The sequence below is a fragment of the Myotis nattereri genome (assembly GCF_964212035.1).
Source record: "Myotis nattereri genome assembly, chromosome: 16".
Classification (NCBI taxonomy): Eukaryota; Metazoa; Chordata; class Mammalia; order Chiroptera; family Vespertilionidae; genus Myotis; species Myotis nattereri.
In genome coordinates, this window is record NC_138091.1 from 42,597,073 (window position 1) to 42,610,249 (window position 13,177).

Genomic DNA, 13,177 nt, shown 5'->3' on the forward strand with positions numbered 1-13,177 from the left:
GAATCAGAATAAATCAGAAGACACTGATTTAAATAAAGTTTATTTTTTAAAAAGGTTATTTAATTTTGCGGATGCCACGGTTATAGGAGTGTATAGTGGTAATACATCTTTTCCTTAACCATGCTTTTTACCTTCTGCACAAAGGTAAAAACTTCTGTTAATCTCAATGGTATAAAACAGAGGTCAGCAAACTTTTTCTCCAAAGGTTCAGATAGCAAATATTTTAGGCTTTACAAGCCACAAAAGGTCTCTGTCATACATTCTTTATCACCCCTTTAAAAACATAAAATCCATTGTTAGCTTGCACCATACAAAAACAGACTAGGCCAAATTTGTCTTGCAGGCAGTAATTTGCTGACCCCTGGTATAAAATATCTTTGTTTTGTTGGAGAAATTGCTCTCTTCAGACTTCTTGACAGTCTTGCCTGAAGGAGAAAGGCCTGATTTCAAATTGAATGTAATTTGTGACAAAAGTAGAAATGGAGAGTTCCTGCTCACTTTTGACTCTCCCAAGCAATGTTCCCACTCACTCACTCACTCAATTAATTTGTTGAGCACCTACTATGTACACTCTTAAATATCTTTGTGTTAACAGAGATTTCCAGTGTTTCTTCCTGAAAAGGCAGTTCCTCTAAACCTGTAATTATCAGGTCTTTATACATGTTTTAGGGCAAATCAGGACTAAAATCTCTACTAGCAATCAAGAGGAACCTAGCTAACAATGATATCCTTGCACACAATACTGACACACCCTTCTTAAAATCACATCCTAGAGGAAAATTATAACTATTATTACTTTAAAAAGATACTTCCTTTCCTCCCATAGGGTACTCTTTTTTTTTTAATTCTCAAATCTAGAACATCCATCAAATAATTTCTTCTCATTTTCCTAGTTTGTTGCCATGCAACATAAAGTCTGAGTCTTCATTAGCTTTCTATTTGAATCTTAAAACAATACATTTAGGAGTGAATAGTACTTCTGAAGCAATTTACACTCCCACATTTCATCTCAGGGAAGGAGTGGTCATGATTCTGCTCCTTCAGGATAAAAACTGTAACTGTCAACTTTCTGAATATTCCTGCTAGTTTAAGGTGAGGGAAGACTTTTGAAAGTGGCCAAAAGGAGCACAGCACTTCGGTGCTAAAATAGAAAGGTTGCCCCCACTCCAGATCTTTGGTACTGGTAACTACAACAATCGGAATCCCCACCACAGAAACATGGCACATTTTGTAATTAGAAGTGTTTGTGATTTTCCTTTTGACCATGTAAACGAAAGGGGAAATGCCTTGAGAAGCCACTCTGCAATGTTCTCTCATTTCTCTTAAATTACGCATGTGCACAACCAGTTCCCCTTTGATCCGTTCACGAGGAGAAAGAAGAGAGCTGACCAAGGTTATCGCTTTCGTTCCCCTTTTTGTGTCCTTTTCTTCTCCTTGTCCTTGCGCTCCTGCTTGGCCAGTTTGTCCTTTTCCCTCTGCAGCTTGTCCTGTTCCTTCTTCCTCTGGGACTCATCTCGAAGCGAGTCTCGCTCCAGTTTTCGGGCATTGAGGACATCCTCCACATTGGTATTTCGGAACAGAACTACAATGAGTTAAGGGATTAGGGCAGAGGTCACACAGGCCCAGCTACTGCTCTCTTCATTCTAGCTGTTTACTCTATATGCTGAGTCTTGAATACTTTCTACCTATTCCTAGATGTTGTTTTTTTTAAATATATTTTATTGATTTTTTACAGAGAGGAAGGGAGAGAGACAGAGAGTTAGAAACATCGATGAGAGAGAAACATCAATCAGCTGCCTCCTGCACATCTCCCACTGGGGATGTGCCCGCAACCCAGGTACATGCCCTTGACAGGAATCGAACCTGGGACCCTTCAGTCCGCAGGCCGACGCTCTAGCCACTGAGCCAAACCGGTTTCGGCCCTAGTTGGTTTTTTTTAATCCTTGTTTATCTTTGGTCTAATGGGAAATCCTACAACTATCGTTACAAAAGTTAAAAACTAACCCTCAGAATAAAAATCTATTTCAGCCCTAGCCGGTTTGGCTCAGTGGATAGAGTGTCGGCCTGTGGACTGAAGGGTCCTGGGTTCGATTCCGACCAAGGGCACACGCCCGGGTTGTGGGCTCGATCTCCAGTGTGGGGCATGCAGGAGGCAGCCAATCAATGATTCTCTCTTACCATTGATGTTTCTATCTCTCTCTCCCTCTCCCTTCCTTTCTGAAATTAATAAAGAAATATATATATATTTTTAATCTATTTCAGACTTAAGTATTTTATGGAAATAAAATTTCATTCTAGAGTAAGTACCTATATCATTCAATGGCAGAATATTGTTGTAGTATCTATGCTAGTTTTAGTGAACAGAGTATTAATATAAATGGCAAAATTATTATGTACTTAGCACTGTTAAAATGCTTGAAGTGCCAAACCGGTTTGGCTCAGTGGATAGAGCGTCGGACTGCGGACTGAAAGGTCCCAGGTTGGATTCCGGTCAAGGGCATGTATCTTGGTTGCGGGCACATCCCCACTAGGGGGCGTGCAGGAGGCAACTGATGGATCTCTCTCATCGATGTTTCCAACTCTATCTCTCTCCCTTCTTCTCTGTAAAAAATCAATAAAATATATTTTAAAAAAAAATGCTTGAAGAGTAAAATAAGTTGTTTAATCTTTTTTTAAAAAAAATATATTTTATTGATTTTTTACAGAGAGGGAGGGAGGGAGATAGAGAGTTAGAAACATTGATCAGCTGCCTCCTGCACATCTCCTACTGGGGATGTGCCTGCAACCCAAGTACATGCCCTTGACCGGAATCAAACCTGGGACCTTTCAATCCACAGGCCGACGCTCTATCCACTGAGCCAAACCGGTTTTGGCTAAGTTGTTTAATCTTATTATATCAATTTGTTTTCCTAGATCACTAAAGCATTAATGAAACCATGTTCTATTAACCACAAACTCTGAATTTATAAAATAGTAAGTTTAGCCACAGTTAGAAAATACCCAGCCAAAAACTTTACCCTTCATTTCTTATGACTTTAAAAACATAACCTGTTACTACCAGATAAGCTCTTCTCTACTCTTAAAACATAACTTTTTCTGCCCTAACCAATGTGGATCCATGTTTAGAGTGTTGGCCCATGCACTGAAGGGTCTTGGGTTCGATTCCCAGTCAAGGGCACCTAGGTTGCAGGTTCGATCCCCAGCCCTGGTGGGGGCACATGCAGGAGGCAACCAACTGATGTGTCTCTCTCACATCAATTTTTTCTCTCTCTCCCTCTCTCTGTCTACCCCCTACTCCTTTCCACTGTCTCTAAAATCAATGGAGAAAATATCCACAGGTGAGGATTAACCAAAAAAACAAAACCTTTTCTGCTTCAGTGCTTTAAAGTAAATGTCTCCCTAAATTACCCAGGTCCCCCAGACAATCCACCATATTTCTCACCTTTATGAAGGGGGATTTCTAAATCCACGTTCTCTGGGAAGCTTCTCGTAAGTGATTCTGCTCTTAGGGGCTTTCCTTAGCACATATGTCTCAATCTGTCCATATCGGGTTGGGGAAAGTAGGTTAACAATTGTAATACTAATAAAGAATAAAGAATAAACTCTGGCCCAGCCAATGTGGCTCAGTGGTTGAGCCTGGACCCATGCCCCAAGAGGTCACTAGTTCAATTCTTGGTCAGGGCACATGCCCGGGTTTTCGGCTCCATCCCCAGCAGGGGGCGTGCAGAAGGCAGTCGATCAATATTTCTCTGTCATCAACATTTCTGTCTCACTCTCTCTTCCTCTCTCTAAAAATTAATAAAAATGTATTTTAAAATAAATAAACTCTGGCCCTGGCCCGTGTGGTTCAGTTGGTTGAAGCATCGTCCCACAAACCAAAAGGTCTTGGGTTCAATTCCTGGTCATGGCAAATACATACACAGGTTATGGGTTCAATCCCAGGTTGGGGCACATACAGGAGGCACCTGGTCAATGTTTCTCTCTCACTCAATGTTTCTTTCCCTCCCTTCCTCTCTCTCTAAAATCAATAAAAACATACCCACGGGTGAGGATTAAAAAAAAAGGACAAACTCTGTGTTTTGAGTACTCACAACTGGAAACCTACTTTTGCCCACCTCACCTCTGTGTTTTTAGCTGGTGTTTGTGCTCTCTTTCCAACAAATAAGGTCTTTGAGGACAAAGACCAAAACTCCAATATTATTTTAACTGCTTCCACAGTGCTGGGAAACCAGGGCTGTATCCAGAGAGTACAGATTCTGATTTTCCCTTAGAAATCTTTCCTCTAAGCTAACCCCTCACAGTACATGTTAACATGTCTTCTTTGGGGCAAGTTCTTGCTAAATTGACCCCGTAGGGCTGTACTAGAAATGGGGCTCACAATGCTGGCCTGACATGAGAGCCCCAACAATGACAGCAAAATAAAAACTGACCCTCAAGAGGATTCTGTGGAGAAGCACATGGGGATGGACACAGAGAAGGATACATTTGTCAGAACCAATGTTCATTGTGGTGGCACTTGAATCATCCTTCTCATCTGCTTCGGTAAGTGATGTTAAGGAAAATCAGATGGAAAAAAAAGGTTAGCACATCCCAACCCAACATAAGAAAACGTTCAATAAACTGATGGGTAGGAAAGGCACAATGAATGGAAGGACACTGTCAGGGATGTGGTAGTAACCCAGGAGCGTCGTCTTTAAAAGTCTCAACTTAGGGAAGATTGTTCAGAGCTTCCATAAGATCCTCATCTCTTGGAGGCTGAAAAGAAACTTAAGCTGGTGGGTGGACTGCCACAGCACCTGGAAGCCAGGGGATGAAGAGATGGCCTCTAAAACAGTGGTTCTCAAAGTGTGGTTCCCAGAACTCCCTGGAAACTTGGTAGAAATGCACATTCTTGGACCTGATTCTGGATCTACTAACTAAGTCAGAAAATCTGGTAAGTAGAGCCCAGTAATCTGCGTTTTAACAGGTCCCCCAGAAAACCATTGCTTAAAGCACTCTCTTACAGCCCAAGAAATGAGATTTTGTAACTGGAACCATAGCTCTGCCAACCTAGCAAAAAAAATCATGAGGAGAAACTAGAAGAGAAGTTGACCCAAAAGAGCCTAGGAATTTTTTCCTAAACTCATGATTAGGCAGCTGACATTTCTGGTATGATATCCACTCCATTCAAGAGGGCTCAGGAAGCTTAAGCTTTTCCTAAACAAATGTCAGTCACAGGGAACACAACCTGCTCCTGCCAGCAACACTTTCTTTTCACGCAGTATCCACTCAAACTCCAGGTCTCTCCTGGTGTTACTCGGGGGCTCAGTCTCGCTTTTAACTATGTGGTCACTGGACTTCAAATGAAACTGGTCCAAATTTGGGAATCCTTTACCCCAAAATATCCAGGTTCCAGTCCTGGTTTTACCACTAACTACATGAATGTCTCTGATCACCCATCCATTTGTTGGGCATCACTTTCCTTATCAACTGTGTAAGAAATAAAGACTATAAAGGAACATGTAACTTTCTGTGAAGTTACATGGTACTGCACAGGAAAGTAAAGAACCACAGCTATATCTTATTTTCTAATATAAATGGCCTATTTACTAAGGCATTATTTGTTTCACACTGAGGTTTTCAGAAACATACTTAACTATGTTATAAAAAATGTAAGTCTGGTGTCAGCTACTCCAACTTCATTCCTCACACCCACAAAAGGCCACAGATCACTGCCATTTTAGAGAAAATTAAGCTACAGAGGGGGATTGGCAGCCTCCCAAAGCTCAAAATAAACCAGCAAACGCTTCTGGCTTGAGCCACAGGAAATGGTGCTGAGACTCCACAAAGGATATTCTTCTTCATCTGTCACATCAGCATACTGGGCCAGGAGGGCAGCTTTTCTCTGCTTCTCCTCTTCTGACACCATCCTGGGCTTCACCACAATCTGTGCCTGTTTCTCAATTAGGGTAGCAATGGCCTGTACCTCATCTGGGAGGTGGTGGAAGGGGAGAGAGGGACAACAAGGTTGTATGTGAGAAAAAACAAGCTCACCGAACCACTAGTCCACCCAGGTAGTGCTTGGAGTAAAGGCCATGGCATCTGCTGACTCCTGAGAGCCCTGGGGTTCAAAGGAGGTGCCGATGAGGAAGGCAAGGGAAGGCCACGCAGGCCAGGCTTTAGGTCTCGTATCTGTCTTCAATCAGAACAGCCCTGCTTTTACTTGTTTTCTATATTGAAGTTCCACTGCTTTAAAAAAAAAAAAAAAAGAGGTTGAAAAGCACTACATTAAAACCATAGGAAATTAAGACTCTAAACATGCATCTTTCTCCCCTCTCAACCCAGAAACCTCAGAAGGAATCTAGAATCAACTTACGCTGGTCCCTTTCATGACGATAATCATACCAGGTGAAGTTCTTGGATTATTTTAAAAGAAAATCAACTATTATGTTCTCCATTCTCAAAGAAGGAGGCAATAGTGTCAAGTAGTGGTTCTCATGCTTGGCTGCATATTAGAATCATCTGGGTGGGACTGGAGAGCATTATGCTAAGTGAAATAAGCCAGTCGGAGAAAGATAAATATCACATGATCTCACTCCTATGTGGGATAGAATGATCAACATAAACTGATGAACAAAAATAGGTCCGAAGACAAATGGCAGAGGAGGTGGGGGGCTTAGAGATCAACCAAAGGACTTGTACGCATGCGTATTAGCATAACCAATGGACACAGACCCTGGGTGGTGGGGGCTTGCCCTTGGGGTGGGAATGGCTGGGGAGGGGGTTAATCGGGGAAAAAGGAGACATATGTAAAACTTCAGACAATTTAAAAAAAAAAAAAGAATCATCTGGGGAAGCTTTTAAAAAATACCAACACCTGGGACTTAAAGCCAAAGATGTTTAAGTAACTGGTTCATGGTGTGGAGCAGGCACTAGCATTTTTAAAAAATATATATTTTATTGATTTTTTACAGAGAGGAAGGGAGAGGGATAGAGAGTTAGAAACATCGATGAGAGAGAAGCATCGATCAGCTGCCTCCTGCACACTCCCTACTGGCAATGTGCCTGCAACCAAGGTACATGCCCTTGACCGGAATTGAACCTGGGACCCTTCAGTCCCCAGGCCAACTATCCAGTAAGCCAAAACGGCTAGAGTGGCACTAGCATTTTTAAAAATAAATAAAGTAATGCTAAAATACAGCAAAGACTGAGAACTACTAGTGTAGATAGTTTAGAATAGATTCTTTTAAGTTTGGCTTTAATTATTTGAGTTTTCTGCATCCTAATGCTGAGCAAATTCACTCACTTCTTTTTCATTTTAAAGGGTTAAGGGTTTAGCTGAATAAAGCAAAAGGCCAATCACAATTTGTGTTATGAAATGAGAATATAAAAAAGATGACCCTATGTCTGCAATGCAAATCTACAAGGGGCAGTGGAAAGAGGGTTAAAAAGAAAAAAGAATAAATCACAATGAAGATAATTGTGGTCAGCTGAAGTGAAAAAGTAGCAAAGGGAAAAAACCAATTTCAGTTAAAAAGTTAAAGCTGTTTGCCAGGTTAAACTACCTTAGGGAAAATGAGTATTCAATGGAGAAAACGGAAAACTCTCTCCCTGACAGCAAAGGTTATTGGAAAACACAATAGAGGCTAGATATCAGAACTACCTTCTTTTTTCACTTTGGTGACAACATTCTGAGTTTCTGACCATCGTTCCACAATCTCCTTGCATATGGTAAGAAGGGAATCTTCTTCCTGGGTGGAAAAGTAGACCGATTAATTAATTTCCTGGAGAGCCCTCAACCGGAACAAAGCCTGTGCAGAGGGCATAGCTGGTGATGAGAAGAAACCACGAAGAGGGTTTGGGAACCACAGAAGAGAAAGTATGTTTCTCTTTCAAGGCGCTGGATACAGAAGTAATCCTGTGTGTGAGTCCCAGAATCCACACCTGCCAGGTCAAGGGCATCCCCTTTATCCTGCCAAGATCCAGAGGAAAGGATCCCCACCAACTCAGGGCAGTTCTCCTTATGCTTTTGGAGCAAAAACCTGTTGCCTACGTCAAAACCTGTCTCCTCGGTGAAATCTTCTTTGGCCAATATATCCAACTCAGTACATTCTCCAAGGTTTATCACTTTCATGCCAAGAGACTGTTGACAGTCTAAGGCAAATCCATGCCTGTCTTTACCAGCAGACATACAGCTCCAAATAATGACACCACAAAAAAATTAAAAAAACAGGTCAAGAAGTTGGTACCAATGGGTACTCAAGTTACTTCAACTTCTTTTTCAGAGAGTCTTTAGCAACTTCCCAGCTGGAAATAAAAACTAACTTGAATTGCTTACCTCCTACTCTTTCCCTCTACAACCTATCATGTCAGGGTCCAAGAAAAGAATTTATTGTGCTGTGTTGTATTTCCACTGACCTTATGAGCTGCATCACAAGTTGTGTTAAGACTTTCCCAAAAATAAGTAAGCCGGTCTCACCAGACCATGCGCTGGGGCCCTGGCTGGAAGGTCCCGGGACAGCTGCATTAGTGTTATATTTCAACCACGTACCTGATCCATAAACTACCCTTTCACCAAGTTAAGTGTTAGTTGAGATGAAAGCAGCAGAAATGATCAGGAAAAGCAGACAATTTGGTAACTGACTACTGAAACACAGCTTACAGCACACATTTCTGAATTCTTGAATCTGTCTCTGAGAGGCGACTAGTAAGTGTCAAGTTTATCTTTCTTTTTTAAAACTCTGATCTTTTTTTTTTTTAAAATATATTTTATTGATTTTTTACAGATAGGAAGGGAGAGAAATAGAGAGTTTAGAAACATCGATGAGAGAGGAACATCGATCAGCTGCCTCCTGCACATCTCCTGCTGGGGATGTGCCCGCAACCCAGGTACATGCCCTTGACCGGAATCGAACCTGGGACCTTTCAGTCCGCAGGCCGACGCTCTATCCACTGAGCCAAACCGGTTTCGGCTAAAACTCTGATCTTTTATTCCAACTCCAACTCACTCCCCCCACCCCCACCCCACCACACCCCCAAACACAACAATGACTATTGCATTTGTAAATACTACACAGGGTAAAGCACAATATTTGCTTCAGTTCTGCCTGGGCATGAAAGACCTCTACCCCCAAAACAGGAACCGAAGAGGCCTTTGTCAGGGGCCAGTGCTGGGCACTTGCCTCTTAAAGGACAGACACACACCCCAGAGCACTTTACTCCCCGCTCTGCACGCTGCCAACGGGTGGGAATGACACTGGTCGTTAGGTGTTTATGGTAAAACTCCGATTTAGACATTTCAACACCTTCCGAATACTCACCCACGGGCATCCGACAGAGCCTTGCCCCCAGGAAAAAGGAAAAGCCATTCCTCTCTCTCTAAGGACCTATAACCCTCCTGGCTCCCCAAACCCTGGAGAGGGGGTCACCCCCTTCCCCATGGCCCGGAACTCCAGAAGAGCAGTCCTCTCCCCGGTAAGACCCACCAATCCTCTGGGACTCCGGGTGGGGAACGGGACACAAAGTCCTAACGGGGGTGGCCAGCAATGAGTGGGGCTTCTCACCAGGAAAGCAGAGAGAATGCCCTGCAGAGCGTCCAGCTTCTCTTCCTCCTCCTCCTCCTGCAGGACACCCAGGATGTAGGCGCCGTAAACAGCTCGGTCCGCTCCCAGCGCCTCCAGCCGTCCATCCAGCCAGGATCCGAAACAGCAGCCCTCGCCACTGCCTTCGCCGGAGGCAGGTGCGTCCACTTCACTGGGCGCCGCCATCTTGGGGTCAGGGTCCTGCCAACCCCTAGGGCGCCTACCGCAGTGCCTGACGGGCCGCGCCGCGGGCGCACTGCGCATGCTCACAAAGGACACTCGCTCCTGCACGCGGAGCGTAGAACCCCGGGGTCCATAGTGACTTGCCTTGGCGTTTGGTAACTCCGGAATAGAGCGCACGTTGGCCAACAGTGTCAGGTCGTGTCTCTGGAACCCTGGCAGGCGGGTGTTCTTAGCAGATCTTTTTACAGTTGGGGAAGTTCAAGGAGATTCAGTCACTTGGCCAAAGTCAAGCAGCTAATAACAGGACTGGAACTCCACTTCGATTCCAGCGCTTCGGCCCACCTCCCACTCCCACGCAGCTTTCAAGCTGCTGCCCTAACAAGACTCAGGTTTCAGGAAACCTTCCTGATTCCGTGCCGCCTGTGTGTGGCGATTGCTTCTCTGCACTTAACATGCTGTATTTAACGCAGAGCCCGACCTATAGGGGGTGCTCGATAAATGGACAGGCAACCTCAAGTCATTTCTTTCAGTCATTCAACACTTTATCCTTTGCCAGACACTGTGCTGAGAGCTTCTGATGCATTGTCTCTTGTAATCCTTCCAGCAACCCTGAGGAGATGCTTTCATCGTCCACTAATTGAAGATAAGGCAACTGGGACACAGTCACAACCACAGGGAACCTCACCAGAGACCAGAGCTCGAGAACAGCAGCCAGAGCCCTGCTGGCTCTGCGAAACACCTGGCTCTGGGCTGAAATGAATTACCCAGGAACCTGAGTTGGTTTTCCCTGAACTACTGGCAGGTCACTGACCTGACTCCTTCATTCACTCAATATTTATTGATTACCCGCAGCATGTCATTGCTCTTAGGCACTGAAAAGATAAAAATGAATGTCACAAAATCTCTGCTGTCAAAGGATCTCTAATCCAATGGAAATAGACATGTTTAAACTAATAATGACAATATAGGGAGATAAATGTGTTAATGGAGCTTTTTCTAATGATGGTTGCGGTATGATGTCTAAGAGATTAGGTTAAATTTGCCTGTTGGAGTAGGGTTGAAAGCTGTGAAAGTAGGGGATCCAGAAAGGCTTGCTAGTGGAGATGGGACTTACGCTTTTTGAAGAATAAGAATTCTTTAGACAAAAAGACTGGAAGAGAAGAGAAACAGATCCATATACAGGGGTCATGCAAGAGGCAGCTAATCAGTGATTCTCTGTCATCATTGATGGTTCTATCTCTCCCTCTCCCTTCCTCTCTGAAATTAATAAAAAAATATATTTTTAAATGTTAGAAGAACATTCTGATTGTGCATGAAGAATGGATTATATTGGGGAGAGATAGGAAGCTACTCAAGAATAGAAGTAATGTTAGAAATTGACCCAGTACTTCGGACAAGAAATTATAGTGGCCTGGACTAGGGTGGTAGCAGTGGTTTAAAGATGTACTTTGGAGTTGGTAGAACTTGTTTTTAGAGTCGGGGTGGGGATAAGGGAAAGTACTGAAAGATAACTTCTAGGTTTGGGTTTGAGAACTAAGGAACATTTACAGAGATGGGGAAGACTGGGAGGGGGGGCCGTGGGGAAAATGTTCTGTTTTGAACATGTTAAGAATGAGATGCCTATTAGATATCCACGGGGAAATGTCCAATAGGCACTTGAATATATAAGTCTAGAGATCAGGGGGGAGGTCAGAACTTGGGATAGAAATTCTGCAGGTACTAGCATAGGGCTGAATTATAAAGCCATGGAGTCTCATGAGGTCATCTAGACAGTGTTAACAGGGAAGAGAAGAGGACCCAGGGCTAAGGCTAAGGGTAAAGCCTTGGCTACTCCAACATTTATAGGCAAAACAGTACCTTTGGATCCAGCAATGGAAATTGAGGAGGAGCCATTGAAGTAAGGTGAAAAAGGTAGAAATGGAAGCAAAAAGAAGAAAATGTTCAAGGAGGAGGAGGAGTCTGTTTTAGTGTTCTAAAAGTCGGATAGGATGAGAATACCAAAACAACCATAGAATTTGGGACCATGGAAGTCCCAGTTGACCTGCGTAAGTATAGTTTTATAGGAGAGGTGAGGATCAAAGTCTAATTTGATGAGTTGTGGAAAAGATGGGAGGTGAGAAATGGAGACACCTCTTCTGAGAAACTTTTGGTTGGATGGGTAAGTAGAGAAAGGGAAGGGGTCAAAGATGTGAAGATGAGAAATCTTCATTTGAAGTTAAATGAAGTGGTTCTCAACCTTCCTAAGGCCGCGACCCTTTAATACAGTTCCTCATGTTGTGGTGACCCCCAACCATAAAATTATTTTCCTTGCTACTTCATAACTGTAATTTTGCTACTGTTATGAATCGTCATGTAAATATCTGATATGCAGGATGTATTTTCATTGTTCGTGACCCACAGGTTAATAAGCTGTACATGCTCAGGCTTCTCTTATTATTCATCATCGAAGTCCTAGGGGTTTCATAGTAGCTTGGGTGAAGAATCAAGCTGGGGCCCAGCTTGCTGGCTGTGAAGGCTCAGAATATCTCCAGCCGATGAACAGACCAGAGAGAAAGCGGAAGAAAAAACGAAGGGAGCTGGGAAGAATGTTGTCCTCCCAGGGCCACCGTAGGGCAGTCTCAGCGCTATGACATCGTTGTAGGGGCGGAGTCAGGAGGAAATTTAAAACGAAGCGGCGGCGGAGGCACCGGGAGGGTGGTACCTGCTGTGGTCGTAGGTCCGGCCCGGCTCCGGGGCTGGGATGAGCCGCTGGGGTCCGCGGTGGTAATAGAGCGGCTTTGAAGGAGGAGCACGGAGGCCGAGAAAAGCCGGATATTTGGGGGAACCGGGAAAGGGTACGCATGCCGGGTAGGAGAGAAGGGGTAAGAAGGAAAGCAAAAAGGGGTCAAAAGGGTTGTAGAGGGGCCCCACCAGCGTGGCCCCGTGGCTGCTGAGCGTCCACCGATGAAGCAGGAGGTCACCGTTTATTCCTGGCCAGGGCACATGCCCGGGTTGTGGGCTTGGTCCCCAGTAGGGGGCGTGCAGGAGGCAGCCGATGGATGGTCCTCATCACTGATGTTTCTCTCTCTCCCTCTCCTTTCCTCTCTGAAATCAATTTTTAAAAATGTATTTTTTAAAAGAGTTGTAGAGAGGATAACGGGTCGGAAAGTGGAGCGGAGAGATGCAGAAGCTGGGGAGGGTAGTGGGCCAGGAGGGGCCACAGGAGTTGAGTGGACAGAGCTCTACAGGGGACGGAGGAACTGAGGTCACCATTGCCTGGACGGTGTCTCCGGAGTTGAGATGGGATGTGGGTAGGGATGGAGTTGAGCTTGCTATTCCTGGTACCCGCTTTGGGGATTGTGCGGGGTTTGGGAGGTGCGGTGGGGATGGGGGGAGGGGTGGTGGAAGGTCGTAGGCTAGTGAAGGTGGTTCAGCTGGGGTTTTTTGTTTGTTTT

The 13,177-nt window shown here is 44.3% G+C and overlaps 1 protein-coding gene across 2 annotated transcripts; it reads right to left on the bottom strand.

Moving 5' to 3' along the window:
• Positions 1-27: 27 nt before the first annotated feature.
• On the bottom strand, positions 28-10,042 carry CCDC43 (coiled-coil domain containing 43). Of its 2 annotated transcripts, XR_013997021.1 has the most exons (6): positions 9,543-10,042; positions 7,643-7,730; positions 5,835-5,970; positions 4,484-4,542; positions 3,443-3,537; positions 892-1,582 (listed from the first exon to the last, which is right to left on the bottom strand). XR_013997021.1 is itself a non-coding variant. In XM_081110727.1 (5 exons), exons 1-5 carry the CDS (start codon positions 9,822-9,824, stop codon positions 1,395-1,397), a joined length of 753 nt encoding a protein of 250 aa, XP_080966853.1. In that variant the 5' UTR covers positions 9,825-10,042; the 3' UTR covers positions 28-1,394. The 2 variants fall into 2 exon arrangements, 1 of the variants encoding a protein (XP_080966853.1); XM_081110727.1 differs by lacking the exon at positions 3,443-3,537 and having other exon boundaries at positions 28-1,582.
• Between the last annotated feature and the right edge of the window lie 3,135 nt (positions 10,043-13,177).

Coding starts and splice junctions, on each gene's coding strand:
- CCDC43 (XM_081110727.1), bottom strand. CDS start 9,824: ATGCGCAGTGCGCCCGCGGCGCGGCCCGTCAGGCACTGCGGTAGGCGC. Junction 5,971..7,642: donor CACCAAAGTGAAAAAAGAAG/GTAGTTCTGATA, acceptor ACCACCTCCCAG/ATGAGGTACAGGCCATTGCT. Junction 4,543..5,834: donor GATGTGACAGATGAAGAAGA/ATATCCTTTGTG, acceptor AACATCACTTAC/CGAAGCAGATGAGAAGGATG.